The following is a 19,070-nucleotide window of genomic DNA, read 5'->3' on the forward strand; positions in this document are numbered from 1 at the left end:
TTGCTGGTTGCCTGGGAGAAGAGATTGACCCCCACCTGACTCAACTCCCTTTCAGGTAGTTGTAGAGAGTGATGAGGTCACCCCTGAGCCTCCTCTTCTCCAGACTAAACAACCCCAGCTCCCTCAGCCTCTCCTCATAGGACTTGTGCTTGAGTCCCTTCACCAGCCTGGTTGCTCTTCTCTGGACCCGCTCCTCAATATCCTTCCTGAACTGAGGGGCCCAGAACTGGACACAGTGCTCCAAGTGTGGCCACACTGGTGCTGAGTACAGGGGAAGGATCACTTCCCTGGTCCTGCTGGCCACACTATTCTTAGTGCAGGCCAGGATGCCACTGGCCTTCTTGGCCACCTGGGCACACTGCTGGCTCATGTTCAGATTCCTGTCAAAGTCACCAGACCTGTTCTCGTTCTCCACTCTGCCCAGCTGAACTTTGCTCACTGCTGCTCCAAATTTTCCCAGCTGTGCCCTAACAAGGCGTTGTACTCTACGTGCTGCCTCCACATCTGGCAAGCTATGAAACTAACTTTTTTACTTTCCCTCCAGTGGTGAACTAGAATAGGAAGTCAAAGTTTTGTGACTTTGTGACTTGTAAAGCTTCTTTTTAAGAAATACAGCACACTTCTAATTAAGCTATAAATATTAACAGCAAATTGAAATAAATTTGAATGTTGCAAAAAGAGGAAAAATGGTAACAATCCAAAATAACATAAAATTTCTTTCTTGCTTTATTCATAATGAAATGAAATTAAATTAACAAAATCGCACCTCACATATAAATTTCATTTTCTGAAATCAGCATGAATTCATTTGTAAATCAAACAACTAAAAGGTCCAGTCATCATGCTAATGCACATGAAACAAGCAAAGTATTCTGTAAGTAAGTTTGTGAAATACTACACGATGAAGATGCTCCTGATTAGTCAGTTTCAGAATCCACCACCTCCCATGAAACATTCCCCTTTCAGTCTGGAGATAAGGAAATTCTTCCAAGACAGACAAAGACTTTTCTTAAGAAATATATTCTAATTAAATGCTCTCCAGATTGCAATGACTGTTTAACCAGGGAACAGAGGAAGCCATCCATCCATGCTATGGTACTTGAGTTCTATGTGGCCTGGAGCACAAAAGGTGTATTTAACCTTGGGTAGCCGTGGCACTGGACAAAAATGTATATTGGTTAAACTGGAACCTTTCCCTTTTGTAACAGTTCTAACCTTATATTTTCAAGTGAGCTTGTATGTTTCGATGGCAGAAATTCAAACAATAGCTTAATGACTACCTACAAACACACTGTAGCAAACAGCAAACATAAGCAATTCCAGACAGGACTGTCCCTGGGGAGCCAAAAAAATCGATACTGCTCAAAAGTAATTGCTTCTTTAATTCGAAGAGATACTGGAAAGTCTCCTTTCCTTGTGGCTATATGCAAACATTGACAAGACCTGAGCTAGGAAGATATAATTCCTCTGAATTAATCATGTTAAAAAGGTATGAGCATATAAAACCAGTTTCAGAGTTCTCTGCGCTTAAAAGATCATCAACTTGGATCTTAACACTCGGTATTCAGGTGGATGTGTGCCCCTTCCCAAGGCTGGCTCTGAAGGATGAGTGCCTGTTGGGCAAAATTGCCTTTGCCAGATGTATCACTCAAAGAAAAATAAGGCACTGATGCCTCACAATATTAACGATAATGCTTCACCAAGTGGATCTCCTTTTTAGTCTCCGGATTGAGAATCCAAAATAGTTACTCTCTTTGTCCTCCTAACACCAAATAATCCTAGATATACAGACTTTTGTCCAGGAATGGCATATCAGAGCACTGAATCAAAGACTCTTAGAACACAAAAGAATCGCTTGAAGCCTATCTCCCTAAATCTTCCACTTTTAGCCCAATGTTTTGAAGTGCTGAAAATCACTTCCAAAATTGTATTAACTTTGAATTTTTTAATTATCTAAAGAGAAGAAAATAGAGGAAAGGACAATCATAATCAGAAATACATCAGTGAATAAGGGAAAAATGCAATAATTAAAAAATCAACTATCTAGTTAGAGAAGGAAGCTGAAAATGGAGGACAAAAAATAAGGTGAAAGAGCCTAGAATCTGAGATTAAACTCTCTCCTACAGTGTTGAAATTCTCAAATGAATGGTTCAGTGGCCCCAGGTTAGGACAACAATATTTACAGCTTTAAAACTTGAGAAAAACCACTTCTTGTAGGTAACACCCATATCAAGACTTTGAAATGGTTTTTGCACCATATATACTAAGGAGTATTTTTTTCTGAAACTAAGTGAAAAAGCCTTCAGAGAGAAATAAAAACATCAGAGTATTGCTGATGTGAAGTTGCACATTATCTTATTTTTTCCTTCTGTTATACCTGTCTGCAAGCACTTAATGGAAGGACACTCAAAAAAACCCCACATGACTCCTCTGTTTCACAGCTTGGGCTTGTCCAAAGCAACAAAACTAACTTTTGTGACTTCTTACAGCATCAAATATTTTGGGTTTTGTCACAGCTCTTAGAAGCAATGAAAGTATCAATTAGAACAAGTGATCCACATTTTGACAATTTTTGAGCAAAAACTGGTTTGAGACAAAGAAAAGTTTAATATTTAATAGTGTTAATGTTACAAAGAGCCTGTACTACTTTCAGTCAAGAAATTCTAAGTGATGTTTGAAAACAAATGAGAGTTATTTGATAACCATATTACATGGTGACAATTACTCTTAAGAATGTAATTTAGGAACATGACAGTGAGAAGCTCAACCCAAAGCAACGTGTAGCTGCTTTTTTCAAAACACAGATAACACAGAATGGGGAAAAGGGTAAAAAACTTTTTTAGTCAAGACTCTGGAAGTCAGAATCAGGTCAAATCAAGATTCAGAAATGAAGTATATGCACAGTAATGTTGCCTTCCTGATGGCAGAACAGCCTGCAAAATTCAGTGTAACTTGCTTAGCTACCTAGAGAGCAGGCAGTCCTTCAAAGGTTGTCCCTGTCCAGTCTGTGCATCTTTGGAGCAAACAGATTCAGCATAGTGAGGTCATCAGCTAGTATAGCAACTGCTTGTAGAAAGAGTCCATCAAAAATGGAAATTAATATAAAATGCGTAACAGTAGACTTGTACAGAAAGTCAGAGTAGTTCTTGAATGGGATTCATTTCAGATACACCTGGCAACGAAAAGTCAAATTAGGCCCTTAGGTTCTCGCTATGATCCCTAGTAAGGGATAAGCACCACCAACTGGCAATTTATTCCAGGTAGGATGGATTCAATCAGACCATTTTCCCCTCTAAGTTACTGAAGTAGCTTAAATGATTAGTTCAATCTACTTGTCTGATTTTTACATTGTCTGAAGTTACATGAGATGAGTAGTGTCTCATCTTTCAGAGGAATTTAACATGTATGATGTCAGTGTTCTGCCTGCTTCTAAATTCAAAAAAGACAGAAAACAGAAAGCCCCAAAAGTTCATACAATTAGAATAAAAAGGATCACATGTAAATAGTATCCTTCACTTTTTGTTTTTATAGATATTAATTTTATAGGTATTCAAATTCTGATGTGAGCAAAAGCACATAATCTTTCAAACTGTTTGAGAGTGGAGAGGCTAATGATTGCCTAAAATCCATAGTATGTTGAAGATTTCACTCAGATTTGCAGTCACATAGCATTATTTGTCAGATTTCTTCCTTTTCTTCTCGACCTTACCAAATTTGAAAAAAAAAATGGGACAGTGCATGGGGTTTGATATCTTGAAAAAATATTATCCTTATTTTTAATTAACTTGGCAGTATAATTAACTTTTCATTGTTAGTTTATTTTCAAAAAATACTGTTGCTTATGCACAAAATTACAAATATATCAAATTTTCAAGGATTTGGCAAATATCAGTGAGGAAAAGATGTTAACAGAAATTCTAATAGGGATGCAGTAATTTTTGCTAGTATGGTTTTGTTAATTTAAATACACTTATTTTAATTGACAGAATATGTTATTTTTCCTCTTCAGGGAACATCTGATTAAGAAGGATGAATTTGCACAAGCAGGTATTTATAGAGGGCAAACATGTGATAAGAATGCTTATAAATCAACAGGCTTCATGATGGAACCAAAAAGACAAAATTATAATTTGAGAAAGCTACATATGCTTTTGGATCTTGTCAGCAAGGAAATAAAAGGTAGCACAGGATAAATTTGCCTATTATGGTTAAAAGATCCATTGCCACAGAAGCACAATATAATTATCTATAATACTAGAAGCAAATTGAATTGGTAGTATTAAAGACATTACTGTAAAATAATATTATAAATCCAAATGAAGGTGCATATCCATATATTTTAAAAAATAAATTAAGATTACTAGGAAATAATTAACACAGACGAACTTAAAGGTAAATAGAAATCAACATATTATTATATTACTCTTAGTTCTAGCACCATGATTTATGAGTTTCTAACCAAAGTATTAAGATACAAGCTCTGACATTATTAAAAGAATAGGAGGTATCAATCCAGTGTGTTAAAAAATAATTCTACCTTGTTTATCAGAACAAAGGCAATTTGAAAGGCTAATTTCTTCAGAAAAAAATGCACAGTCAGTACAGAATAATAGCAGATATCCCTCCAGAAAATCCAGGGATATTCCACTGTTTTCTTTCCAGTAATAAAGTTATATAAAATTCAGGTCTTCCAACTCTAGAGTTTATAATAACGTTTTGATGAAGACAGAGATATGGAAATGAACATTCAAACACAATCTGAAATTAAGACAATCAATAGGTGGCTTCTACATTGCAATATCTAGGCAACCATGAAATAGCAATTGCAGGCACAGGTATTTTGTCATATGTGAAAAGCAATGGTTTATAAAGCAGTGTTTTAAGAAAAAGAAAGGAGATTGTAAAACAGATGAAGCCTCTCTTCATACAGGTACATTAACTGGTAACACAATGAGAGTCACAAAACCGATTTTACAGATCATAAAGCATTCCATCTTGCTTGTTCCATGGATGAATATACACACAGCATGTTTGAAATAGGCATCAGTATTCACCACAATTGCAAAATAAAAAATAACTGTATCACAGCAAAACTCTTTGTCTAATACTTGTACCCCTAAATATAGATAAATAACATTCTCTAATCCTGTTCTGTACACTATATATTTATACTTTTTAAAATGTGTATAAGTATGCACAGATAACCCTAAAGTTTAACAACAGAACTAATGTCTTACCTTCCATCTCTATCCCAGTCATATACTTCTACTTTTATTGTCCTAAAAATAAAAAAATAAATCAACAACAGGACCTTATTATAACATGTTAAAATGTACCCCCATTGCCTTTAAGTTTAATGGCATATGGGTGCATCAGTTGTGCCAAATCCAGAAAGCAGAATTTTTTAGTCATTTCTCATGGGGCAGCAAATAGCCAATCACTCAGGTTATGCAACCCATCTTCATAAATTACTAATAAAATACAATAGAAACTAAGGAAACAATTAAACACATTGCAAGTTTAGCCAATATATTTTTGCTTGCTGATGCTCTGAATTTTCTGTTTTTTAATAAAGGATTCTTTAAAAACTAAAGTATTATCACAGTTTTTAAAAACACATTTTGCCTGTTTCCCTATGAGTAATGTTGTTTCACTGATGACTGGGAAGACAAAATATAGAAAACAAAAATTTACCATGTAAAGGTTCAATTTTGTTTTACATACTTAGTTGAAGAGTGGATTTCTTAAAATGCAAATACTATAGAGCCTATCATCATGAACATCATTAATGAAACAGAAAGCATATATGAGGTTGGGGATAGTATATAGCTTTATTTATCTCTTTTTACTGTAGAAAGGGTACATGGATAAGTAAATTCAACAATCAGCAACAGTGAATCCTACTTGGCCTAAAACGAACTGAGCATTCATTCAAATATAACACCTCCAGACCTCCTATATTTTAAGCAACAACATAACTTTCTTTTATTCTTCAGAACAGTTTCACATGAAGGCAGCGGGTCAGTGGTATTAAGAATGGGGACGGGAATCTAAGCAATTACTTTATAATATGATTCCATGGAACCTGTTCCCCATCCCTCCAATTACATCCAGTCAAATACATGTTGAATATTTTTTTTTTTACCAGGAAGGGACTCTTTGGGGATAAGGTTGATCAACAGCTGATATTATATACACCAAGTAATTAATACCTAGTTGTTTTTCACACTTTTTATGATATTCCAAAATAAGTAAAGGAGGAGTTACTTTATCTGGATGTTTCTCTTTCCAACTCAAATTTAAAGGCTCTGGCCACAGCATTTGTTATATTTTATACCCCTTGTGGAATTCAGTTTGGGTTTAAGTTACCTTAGAATGAAAGCTGATAAAGTGAAAGTTATTTTGTGGAATGAAGTGAAGAACAGCTCCAAACTTACTTTATCCCACCAAGTATTTGACTTTTGAAAGGAAACCATGTTTAATTTAGTAAAAAAAGGCAATATCACAGTTTTTTTTTCCCTAGAGAACCATTATTTTACTTACAGGTTTCAAAACCTGTTACTATTAAGATAGTTAGGGCACACTATTAAGCTAAGATTTACATAGGGTTTAGTGTGATTTAAATTTTGAATTATGATGCAAATCTGTGTTCAAATAGCCAAATCATCTCAGCAAGAAAACTTAAATTATTAAAATAAATTCTTAAGAATATCAAGATAAATTCCTGAGGTTATTCACACATAAAACTTCAATAACAGCAATTATTCAATTACTCCTTGAATAAATCTCCTCTCTCCTAAAATTTATTTCATATTAAAAGGATTGATCACAGATCTTGAGTTTTACCTGTTTTCCATGACATGCAAGATATTACAAGATCTTTCAAATCTTCATATATAGATATTTAACCTCTATCCTAAAGGACACACTTTAGAGGGTGGGTTCCCTCTTTTAATATTAAAAAACAGTCTTTAATTGAAAACAAAAATCAAGGTTAGAGATGGGTATCTCGGTCTTAAAATTTTTATGCAGAAAGTAAATGTGTTCAAAGCATACAGAGTAGAATCAACATGGGACAACAGCAGATACACAATAGTTTGAGGAGTACTATTATGCATTTTAATTCTCTTTTGCAATGCTGGAGTTATTTTAATATGTCTCCACCAAAATCTCTTTTTTAATTATTATGAAAACTGTTTTTCTTTATATGATAAATACTGCAGTGTCCAGAGACTAGCTGGATGAGTACTATTCTGCTTATGCATTAAGCATATAAACCCAACCTCAAGTTAAAAATTCTATTTGATTAGAATGTACTTATTAGAATGCACTTATTATGAAATTGCTGCATTTTATTGCATCTAATTGAAAGAGTAACCAACAAGGTCATTCTTAAGGAGACTAAAAATTTTTATCATTACTCAACGAATTTGCCTATTATAATTGGTAAAATATTGACTAAAAACATGGTATTACTGCCATTCAAAGATGGATTTTTTTGCATGGGATCACTGAAAACTTCAAATCTGTAGAAGATTACCTCCTGTGTTTCTCATCTACTCACCTATGTTTTTTAAAGGCTTTCATTTATTAGCATTCTCTGACATTACAATGTCACTCAACGAAGACAGACCATCATTGTTTTCCATTGAAATATTATTAAAAAATACTTGTGCACGCTAGTCACAGTGATTTAAAGTCTCTTTAAATCAGACTTTTCTTTCTGTTTCTAAATCACACCAAATGGAGTAAAGAATTTTTTCCAGAAATCACCACTAGCATTTCCTACAGATTTACCATATTTGCTTTATTATTGTAAATTCTTTAATGTGACAAATAGTTTTGAACACCTATTATCCTTTCAAAATGATGATTAAATAACACCAGGAACTGAAGTGTATAGAAAAGATCATATATAAAAGAATACATGAGTTAAGGGGGAGGAAAAAGAAGAAACCTTAAGCTACAGCTTACCGGTCATAGTCTCCATTACACAGTGCTCTGACAGATATCTTGAATGCCTGCCACACTGGATTTAACGTATTTTTTACAACTTCTGTTTTGTGGCAGATTGTAAAACTGTAAGTAAAAAAAATATATATTGCATTTATTTACTTTTTCTTTTGTGTCATTTAACATGGAATCAAAAGAGCTGTAATCTGTAATCATTCATACAATGTCCATGTAAAATTTAAGATAAGAAAAAACAAAACATAGTGAAATCATGAAGGGCAGACTGAAGAAGACATACTCATCCGAGAGAGGTTACAGAGTAGAGTGCTAAACAACTCTAAACCTAAAATGTTTTTACCCAAAACTTCAACAAGAATTGAAACTATTCAGTGAGTTATTTCAGGCAAGAGCAGTCTCCATCCCACTTGTTTAAACAGACCTTACATAGCCAGGAATCAGTCACTGACCCAGAAAGAAAGCAGTCTTGTAAGGATTTGACTCTTGCTTAGCAGATTAAGAAACTGAGCCAAGGGAGTGATGGTTTTTGGATTCTTATTCCCCATTTTATGTACAAGATTTTTTAACCAGGACTGTCTCAGGTAAAACATATAAGCTTCTGTGAGATCCCCTGATCACCTTATCTCAGGTGAAATACTGTGAAGTGGTTTAATGCATTCTGCTTTCTCTAAATGATGCAAAATTGAAATTCATCCTTCAAACTCTCATCTTGGGGACTGAGTTGTTCAAAAGAAAACAGGAGGCAAGGTCACTGGTGAAATCACTACTGGTGAAATTCCTTGTACAGTTGTAACTAAAGTTGTCCTTTGGGGGAATATCCTCCTTACATTCCAAAGGCCTGTTTATCCTGGCTATGATTCAGAAGACATGTCTGAAGATAAGAAACAGAAAAGGAAGCATCCCTCTGCCACAGGTGCAGAATTACTGTCCCAACCTCCTGCTGTCTTCAGGAGACCAATAAATAATCAGTGGCTCAACACTAACCTCTTGGAATGAAATTGGAGAAGCATGGCATGCAAGGCCAAGAGAAACTGCATATACCAGTACTCCCAGAGAAATTCCACCACTGACCTTAATACCACCCACAAAGGAGCCACAACTCCTGCAGGCTTCCAATTTAAGATATTCAGTGTTTATTCAGGAAACTGTTCCTAAAATCTGCCTCTGAGAGGACAAGTGCAGGGAACAGACACACATACTCATACACAGGTTTATATTATCAACATAAGTTACTGAAACAACAAATACCATACGTGTTTAGCTTTTGGTTTGAGGTGAGGACTTTCAGTTTCCAAGAAAACCTAACCTGCCAGTAGAGACCCACATAGCCAGTGCGTTGACCAACACACGTCAAGTCTTAGCAATAGAACAGAAGAGATTAGTCTACTTTAACAAATCAAAGAACGAATGTAGCAAACATCCATTTAAAAAAAAAAAAAAAAAACCAAACCCTTTTTAGGGTATTTTTGAATTCTCTTTCCTAGAACACTGTAAAAAAGTTAAAGGATATTTCCAAATTTTCAGTATAAGATGTTTTTATCAAACACAACTTCTAACCATTACTATACTTTGCATCTACAATTTTCTTGGAGAATTCTATTTAATTTAAAGGCATACTATATCTTAGCAAAAGTAACATATTTAGCTATTTTATTACAATTAAGTTGTTTAATGTTTAGCAGCAAAATATTTAACAGGTATCTACCTGCCATCTTCATTGCTTCGAAGAAATACAAGGAAAGGATCAGATTTTCCGAAGAAGTCCTTCTTGTCTAGTTTGTTTGCACAAAACTGCATTAAAACTGAATCCTGAAATGGGTAATAGAGAAAAATTACATACAGCATGCAGTTTACTATTAAAAAAAAAATTAAAAATTAAAAATCATTGACTAAACTATGCAATTAGAAAACAAAGCAAATGAGGGTATCTGTCTTCTAGATGACCTCTACATATTTACATTCATGCAATGTCCTCATAATGAAGTTTGAAAGGCTGGAATCAAGAATTCCTTCGTAGGGCTGCAGAGAAAGAGTAATTTTCAATACTAAATGCCTCTGGATTTTTCCAGTATTTCCTAACATCCTGAGGGAAGAAGACATACAGGCAAGAAAAGCATATTAGAATGAATTTTAGAAACTCCTGGAGACACAACTCATTCCTTCAACGGTTTAAACCTATTGTCTGCTCCCACTGTACGTAAAGCAAACGGCTTAGCAGCTTCCTAGGCACCCAGAACCTTCAAGAAAATGAGCCTGGAAGGTACCAAATATGCCCATTCTGACAACAAATAGGGAGAAAAGTTTCTTTGCTGTGGTCAGGCAAACTGACAATATCACATGGTCACCTCCTTGGGCAAAGTCAAGAATGCAAAAAGGATTATAAATGGAAAGATAAACCTGCAGACTGACCAACTAAATGTAGCAGGGCCTGCTGGAAGACTGTGTTCCATAAACAGGTCTCCAAGTGTGACAGCAACAAGAGGATGACTATGGAAAATGTGGGCTCACCACTGAGTGGGGCATGGGATCAAGAGACAAAGGACATTGCAAACTCCATGTTTCTCATAGCTTTCTCTGACTCAGTCTTTACTGCTAAGATCTGCCTTCAAGAATCTTGGAAACCTGAGACCCAGACCTGAAAAAGTCTGGAACAAGGATAACTCGCCTTTGGTAGAGGAGGACCAGGCAAGGGAACATTTAAACAGACTAGACATACAGAAGACAGTGGGACTTGACAGGAAGCACCTGAGAGTGCTGGTGGAGTTGTCTAATGCCACTTTAGGGTCACTTTCAGTTATCTTTGTAAAGTCATGATTTTCAGGGGAAGTTCTCCTGTCTTTGAGAAAGGACAAGTAAGAGGATCCAGGTCAGTTTTTCTTCAATCCCTGAGATGACAGTAGAGCAAGTAATCTTGGATAACACTTCCAAACACATGAAAGACAAGAAGCTGGCTAAGAGACATCAGCATGGATTTACAAAGGGGAAAATTCCTTCCTGATCAACTGGAAGCCTTCATTCGTGAAATAAGGGGAGACTAGTGGATGTTGTTTATTCATGACCTTAGCATGGCCTTAGACAAGTGTCTTCCACAAAATCCTTGTTCACAAACTAATGAATTACAGACTAGAAAACTGTCAGAAATGGGCCAAGAATGTCGAATACCTTCATTGATGACCTGGATGATGGGACAGAGCAGATCCTCAGCAAGTCTGCAAACAGTACAAAACTAGAAGTAGCAATTTATACAACAGATGGTTGTGCTCCCATTCAGAGGCATCTGTACAGGCTGGAAAAAACTAACCAACACGAACCTCATGGAGTTCAACAGAGGGAAATGCCAGGTACTGCACTTGGAAGGGAATAACCCTACACACCTGCACAGGCTGCAGGGCCAACCAGCTGGAAAGCAGCACTGCAGAAAAGGACCAGGGGGTCTCTGTGGACACCAAGCTGGCCAGTGTGCCCTTAGCAGCAAAGAAGATCAACAGCCTCCTGGGCTACCTTAGGAAGAGTGTTAACAGAAAGTTGAAGGAAGTGACTCAGTACTGGTGAGGCCACTCCTGGAGCACTGTTCTAGGCTCCCCAGTACAAGAAAGACATGAACATGCTGAAGCAATTCCAGCAAATCACTAAAACAATTAAGGGATTGGACCATCTCTCATCTGAGGAGAGGTGGAATTATTTAGCCTGGAAAAGAGAAGGGGAATCTTATGAATTTGTATAAATACCTCATGGGACGGAGTAAACAAACTCTGCTTAGCGGTATCCAGTGGAAGAACAAGTGGCAATAGGTAGAGAGTTGAAATGCAAGAAATTCCATTTAAATACAAAGAAAAACCTTTTTACTGTGAGTGTGGCAAAACACTGAAATGGAGAGATTGTAGAGCCTGCTTTGACTTAAAATCCAAATGCAGAGAGTCCTGAGTAACCTGCTCCAAGAAGAGCAAGAGGGTTGGACTAGACAATCTCCCAAGGTCTTTTCCAACCTCAGCAATTCAGTGATTGCACAACTCTTTGCCATTCTGAATATGAGCTATAAAAGTTTGACTAAAGTATAAAACCTCAGAAGACCAGTAAGAATTAATCCAAATAATAAATAAACTTAGGTAGGAAATATCACAGACAAAGTATGCGACACCTGGTGAGACAGAGCAAGAAACTGTGAGAGAGCAAGTACATGAAGGAGCATGACAGAGAATGCAAAAGAGCAAGAGACATTGAACATCAGCTTCTGCTTCCTTCTACTTCTTCTATCTAAAACCATGAGCAACTTCTATGAACAAAGTATCCTAACCTCTACATAAATTGCAGAATGCAAATTTACACACTACACCATTGACAATCCAGTGTAGTGTAAATCACAACATAATTTCCATTTTATTTTTGAAAAAGGAACAAACACACTTACTCGGCAACAGCCTAGTTCCTCTGCTGTTACTATGGCTGTTCCACATTTCTTCCCAGGAATTCCCCTGCAAGAAAATACAACTGCATCACTTCATTTCCTTAATATCATGTATGAAAGTTACAACTGACACAGCACAAGGTAAGCTTTTAAGTCACAAAGCTGACGGCATGCAATAAAGTTTCCTTTTTCTGCCACTTGGTGTTTCATTTAGAGATGATTCTACAACCGACTTGTGAAAAGCATCCTTTTGCAAATTTTCCTTAAACAAAATACCTAAAATATATTTCAAACTATACATGAGCCTTATTTTACAACATTTATTCTGAAATATCTATGAACATGAATAATCTTACCATCATATCAGATACAGGAGTTGCAAACTAAATTATAATTCGCTCAGACAGCAATTAAAAACATGCTGCTTCAACACTAGAAAGCACAAAACGGTTCCTTAGCATAAAGAACAACAGAGGAACAGAAAAGCCACACATAATCTGATAGTATTCAGTGCTAGCAGCCTTTTGGAGAGGGACACACTCAGCATGGATGGTGAAGGACATGGGGGGAAGGACAAATATTGAGATGCAACTTTTTGCACAATGCTATACTACAAATTAAAATCTCTGTAACATCCTAGTGTCTACTAGTGTGCCCATTAGCACATACCTTGGCACATACTTCCATATTTTTTTCAAAACTAATGCTATTCCTTATGTTCACTTTATTTCTAGTTCCTTATTTCTTTATGCCTTTCTTGAAAATAATTATTTCAATAAAATTACCTCCCACATTACTTTCCACATTATTTTTTACACCTTCAAGTTCAAACTTATTGGATTTTTCAGGTTTTTCTAAGAGAACTAGAGGGCACTCCTGTACTTCTGTTATGACAAAACATTAATATAAACACTTAGTGTTGTTCATTTGTTTCCTTAATACTTTTGAATTTTTCTACAATGCTCTAAAACTTTAAGTAAGTTTAGCACACATGCTATAATAAAAAACTGGAGGGAAAATAGCTCCTGGAAGCAGATACAACTTTAGAAATTATGAATATAGGAGCAAGTATTGATGTGAACTTATGCAGGCTCACTGAAACTTGTTTATATGTTAATGATCAAGTTTATAAGGAATAAATCTGGGAATGCTGCTTCTATACCACTGTAGCCATTTGCAAGTGTTCAGACTGATATATGACTGCTCTTCAGGATCTCCTCAGTACCACACTGCAAGTCTGACATTCAAAAGGAAAACAGTGGATATGGAAACTATTCAAGTTTCTGTTGTGAAATTTTTAACAATAATTTAAAATATATACTATACTTATGGTCCTCTACCAATTAACACAGTATGATTCATTAAAATACAATACTTTCAGACAAAACAGGAAAATTTTCTTCAAATAACAGAAAAGAAGAATCTGATTATTCCAAAAGTTATATATTCACAATTCACAGTTTTATCAATATCTTCAAATCATATGGTTTTAAATCTGTCACCCTTCAACAGCTCAAGACTGAAAATTACCCATTTTAGCCTCTGTAGCAATGGGATATTGAAACTGAAATCTCAGATTTTCTAAAGAAGAAAAAGCTGCACTTTTTATTTTGAAACTACTTCTTGAGGCTTCAAAAACCTTCTGAAATTTTGCAGTAACCGCATTTCATTACATGGAAAATGTTCCAAGGTACAAAAGACCATGATTTCGGCTTTGACAGGGAAGGAAGAAATGGAAATCTCAGAAGTGTAACTAAAAAACCAAAACCTCCCTGCACCACAATTCCGTAGGTTATGCAAGTCAAATAGAAAGCACCAGTATCAGAATTACCACTGAGTGGACCAAAATCCTTCCTACTGAAGTATTTCAGCGTGATTAATGGTGCCATTAAAGTTGTATTTGAGACCTAGCGTGGGCAGTGACAGTACTTTGAAGAAAAAACATGGAACATTTTCTTTAGTATGAAAAGTCAAATAGATTTATCCAACTTCCAAAATATTACTGTGTCAGCTGCTTGATGGTAAAAAAAACCAACTCTGATCACCTCCTGAAAAGCTGCAGGTCCAAAGCAAACTGTTGATAAGCAAAGCCCATTTCTGACAAATGGTACCAAACAGTTGCCACTTGGTAGAGAATTTTGTGCCACCTTGCCTGCAGTTACAACACATGGCAGTTGATATCTGTCTGTCTCAAATGGAGATTTGCACATGAAGACATTTATGCAAAGACATGCATTTCACCTTATGAAAATGAAGGCCAAGAGATGTCCAGCCTTAAGAGATACAGGTGTCTGGAATTACCACTCTGAAGGATGGGGGGAACTGGAGAGGCAATCCCCTGAAGATATTTGGGTGAGTATGTCAGAAAAAAAAATTAATTCTTGATTTTTGAGTAGAAATGAAAAGTACAGACAGTATTGTAATTTCTGAAAGCACCTGGGCCTGTACAGTTTGTGACACCATTAAGTACAAACTTTGTATACCTGTCTTTAGTCTACAAGCATCAAAAAAGTACTGGACCATTTGCAGACACTAAAGAGTTTGTTCCCTTACAAACCATACATTAGGAAAAAAATATTTAAATGTAAAGTCAGCACCCTGACAAAAACTTCAGTGGCCATAGATCAAGCAAATTGAACAAACTTTAACTAGCAATAAAGTCCTATAAGAAAATAACAAAATAATTCTATGCTGGTTTTACCACTGTATGCAAAAAAAAAAAAGATTACTTGGAGATTCAGCATTACAGATGAGTCTTTCCAACTGGCAGAGAAATACTGACTAATATTACCCTGAGGATGAGTCTGTAAGAGTTCCACCTGTTTAATTCCAGAATGTAATGCCATTGCCCATCTTCTTTAGCTCTCAGGGATAGCTGTATTGAGCTGCCCTGGAACTGGTTCTATTGCATTGAAGTGATAATGGAAAAGTCATGTTCAGGCAAACAATTTCTCAGGGTAAGTTTCTCTGGAAAGGGTTACACATTAGGGTTTTTGAGGTAATAATAAGGCAATCTGTATTGTATAACCACTGTCAACTCCAACACTCAGTGCCAGTGACCTGACACTCAGATACAGAAAATGTGCCACTCTAAGTGTGACCAGGGTGGAAACTGAACAAATAAATAAAATAAAATACAAAGAAGATCTACATTTCAGTGGGTCCTACTGGTTTGAAAGTCCAGAACCTGTAGGTTCTCCACAGTGGTCACTTCTTTTTAGAGAGTATTTGAGCAGGCAAATAGTTTGACTCTTCAAGGAAGAGAACAGACAACCATTATCAAATGAATGGTTTTCAACAACACCTGCACGTCTCTAGACAAGGTACAGTCTCAAGGAGTAATTACTGTCTCCTTAGAAGAAATGATTCCACAATTGAGACAGCCCATCTGCAGCACCTAGAGAAGTTTGAAAGGACACTCTGAAGCCTACTTGGGCTTTCACAAGGACTGAAAGGAGGACCTTTACAGAGTTGGTGAAAAAGTCAGAGAAAGATGACAATTTATGTGGGAATTCAAACCTGAGAGGTTATAAAGAACCTCCAGTTTTGCAAGCTGAAATTGCAATGAGGCAGAGGATGGAATATTTTTCAGATCATTCAAAAATTTACAGTCTTACCCCTGAATTTACAAAGCCTAGCCCTCTGGCAGTCACACTCGCAGATAAGAGGATAGGACAAATATCTAGGAAGTCCCAATTCTAGGATTCAGATGCTTTTTCTATCAATTATGTCCACAGCAAGATGACAGGCAAAAGAACTTCCCAAAATAGGCCAGTTGGCTCCAGTACAGCTTCATTAGCATGCAGAGGCACTCAGATGTGAATAACTAGCATAGGATGCTCATTAAGCTTTGCAATGGTTCTGCCTCCTCATTAAAGGGAATCCCTGCAGGAATGCACTTAGTAGATCCTGAAAAAGACATTGCTCAGAGTTATAAATGTGGCTAGCATTTCTCTCTAGGAAGACAGAACATGGAAATATCTAATTCCGGATAACATCTGAGCAGGTGACACTCTCTTGAGAGAAAAAGGAAACCATATAATTTCTAGAAGTAAATGTATCTGCACATTATCATGTCATGGTAATACAACTGCAGAATGCAAGGCAGTCAGACTATGGAGCTTGTTTTGAGAAGGTATTTAATTAATCTAGTAACCCAACAGGTAAACAGAGCAAACATTCCTCTTAAAATATCAGATTCTCCATTTCACCTGCTTTGAATTTACCAGATTTATTTTCCAAGAGAAAGTATGCAAAGCAAGTGTTCACCTCTGCACCTGGCCAGTCTGTTAAATAAAGTGCAGCACCAAAGTACATCCTTGAACAAAAATACTCATAGTCACAGAGATAACAGGCTACCATGCTACAATACTGGGAGTAAGAGTCTTCTGTGACAGCCTGGATTGAATTCAAAGCCCTTAATGGTGTCAGAAACAGAGAGAGAGGTTGAGGAGACATCCTCACACCTGTTAAGAACAAATATTGTCAGGATCATGAAAAGAGGTGTGATCCACTGCAGCTCATAATACCAATGAAATGGTAAGTTTTGCACATCACGAAGGTGAAGAAGAAAAACATGCATTGTGTATCTTCACTTTTGTACTTGCCATGAAGACTCGTCCAAGGTATGTTCCAGCTGGCCTGACAGACCGCTGCAATTGTGACCCTCTAGGCTTGAGATGTTTTACCTTAAATTTGATGAAGGACAAGACTATCCTTTCATGGTATACTTCCTAAGGGAACTTTTCAATCTGACTTGGAATTGGACAGCTCATAGCAGCCATGGAGTCCTGAACTGTATACGACTTTTGTAAACGTCCAAAGTAGACAGATCTGAAGAATAAGCTTCAAGTCTTCCTAATTTTCATTTTTAAAGAATGTCAGAGTTTACTTGAATGCCAATCAGAGAATGGAATCCAAGCTTCTCAAGCTGATTAAGTAGAAAGTGCCACTTCTGTAGGGTAGCTGATTGGGACTAAAACAGCACCAAGCACTCTCTTCTTTGTACATCCATTGACAGAGAACAGAAAAGGCAAAATGTTAATGAACTTCAGAAACATGGTGAAAAGAAAAACCTTTCTTATTTCAACTCAAAGATCACAGAGAGCATTCACGTTATATGAATATGGACTTGACTTTGTAAAGAGAACAGTAAATTCAAAGCAGTAAATATCCCTAAGAAGGGAAGACATGCAGTATCATCAATTGAATTCTTGTTATTTGAATATTAAGAGACATTAAACACACCTATAAGCAAACAATCCTAAAATGCAATGCAATTGTTTAATGAATAAATTCAAATGTCTCCCAGACCCCAAGGTATTCAAGACTTCCGAAAGTCCAGAGTGAACAGTCAACCAGGTAGAGTTGGCAGCCACTGCACTGCCAAAAGCACGAATGTCAAAAAAGCACCACTGACAAAATAAAATCTGAATGCTGTGAGGAACTAATATATAGTCATAAAGACTTTCTCATTACCTGCACCACATACAAAAAAGGAAGCTATATTTCAAAATCTTTCAGGGGGACGACTGGTTTGGGTCCATTTCATTGCTGCCATATAACAGAGTATGAGAAGTCAGACCTCAACAATGCTTGTTTACGCAAGAGAAAATGTATTACACAGACCAAAACAACTGTGACATATGACCTTTTTTTCCACAGAATTTTCACTGATATCTTTTCCATTCTCACAGCTAATTTCAAACTTTAAACTTCATCTGTTATTCAGTTCAGACTTCACTTAACCTGTACCAAGTGATAACAAACTGCCAAACGGGTGATTTTTAATCTACATGTTTAAAATAAATTTCAGAAATTTTATCAGAAAAAAACCTGTAGTGTACTGATTAATTTAGAACTTAGAGGGCAGAACTATGAAGACTTTCAAGAAGTCAGTAAGATTCATTTTAAACTTAGGATGGGTGCCTTCAAAGTCAGCACCTTTGTCTAACCAAGTCACCACAAGCTTCAAGTAGAATCAACTGAAAACTAGTCAAACTAGTCCGTGGAGTTGTGTCAGTGCAGTTTGCTGTGCCAGTTAGCACAAGTTAGGCCTAGACAGTGAAAAGGCAGTAAAGTTTGCTTTAGTAGAAGTAAACAGAAGAGCGCCAATAGACAAGATACTGTTTCTGTGCTCCAGTAGAAGTCAAATTATGCAGCTGACCTGCTCATCATCAAGAACTGAAAATATGCCTGAACAAGTAGTGAGTGTGTGTTGCCATCCCATGCTGCTGACGCTCTGGTTCTCCTGGGCAGGGGATACTTTCCTAAGTGAGTTACTGGAGTTCCCCCGCCTGCCTTGTACCTCTGTGATTCTTTGAGGGTGTAGAGGTGGGATTCAGTGAGCTGATGACTTTACTGGGATGGGTCTGGAAGTACACAAGGCAAGGTATTACTTGAGCTCCCCCACCTGCTATTGGGACAGTCTCCTCCCTTGTTTGTAGGAAAGCTTTTTGATCATGTAACCTAACACACCCTTTCTATTATACCACTTACTGTACTGATCCTCAAGGCTATTTCCTGGACAGATTTATCCAGAATGGGATTAAGAGGAAAATCATAAAATGCAGAAACACAGAAAGTGATGCAGTTTTAGAGTATCTTTCTCTGGGTAGTGTTTTAGCAGTGAAGTAGTATTACTTCTGCCATATATCATGTAACTGTGTGAATAAGTGTGGTTTTAAATTTAAAT

At 36.5% G+C, this 19,070-nt stretch overlaps 1 protein-coding gene across 1 annotated transcript in view; it reads right to left on the minus strand.

Annotated features, from left to right (window-relative positions):
• The window catches only part of CPNE8 (copine 8), an 82,153-nt gene that overhangs the window by 28,856 nt on the left and 34,227 nt on the right, over positions 1 to 19,070 (minus strand). The window contains exons 7-10 of the mRNA XM_027890110.1: positions 12,380 to 12,443; positions 9,677 to 9,780; positions 7,975 to 8,079; positions 5,238 to 5,279 (exon numbers count right to left, since the gene is read on the minus strand). Coding sequence (XP_027745911.1) covers positions 5,238 to 5,279; positions 7,975 to 8,079; positions 9,677 to 9,780; positions 12,380 to 12,443 — 315 coding nt within the window. The remainder of the gene's footprint in view (positions 1 to 5,237; positions 5,280 to 7,974; positions 8,080 to 9,676; positions 9,781 to 12,379; positions 12,444 to 19,070) is intronic.

This window comes from Empidonax traillii, unplaced genomic scaffold (genome assembly GCF_003031625.1).
Source record: "Empidonax traillii isolate 1590-97213 ecotype Southwest subspecies unplaced genomic scaffold, ASM303162v1 scaffold277:size2070623, whole genome shotgun sequence".
Classification (NCBI taxonomy): domain Eukaryota; kingdom Metazoa; phylum Chordata; class Aves; order Passeriformes; family Tyrannidae; genus Empidonax; species Empidonax traillii.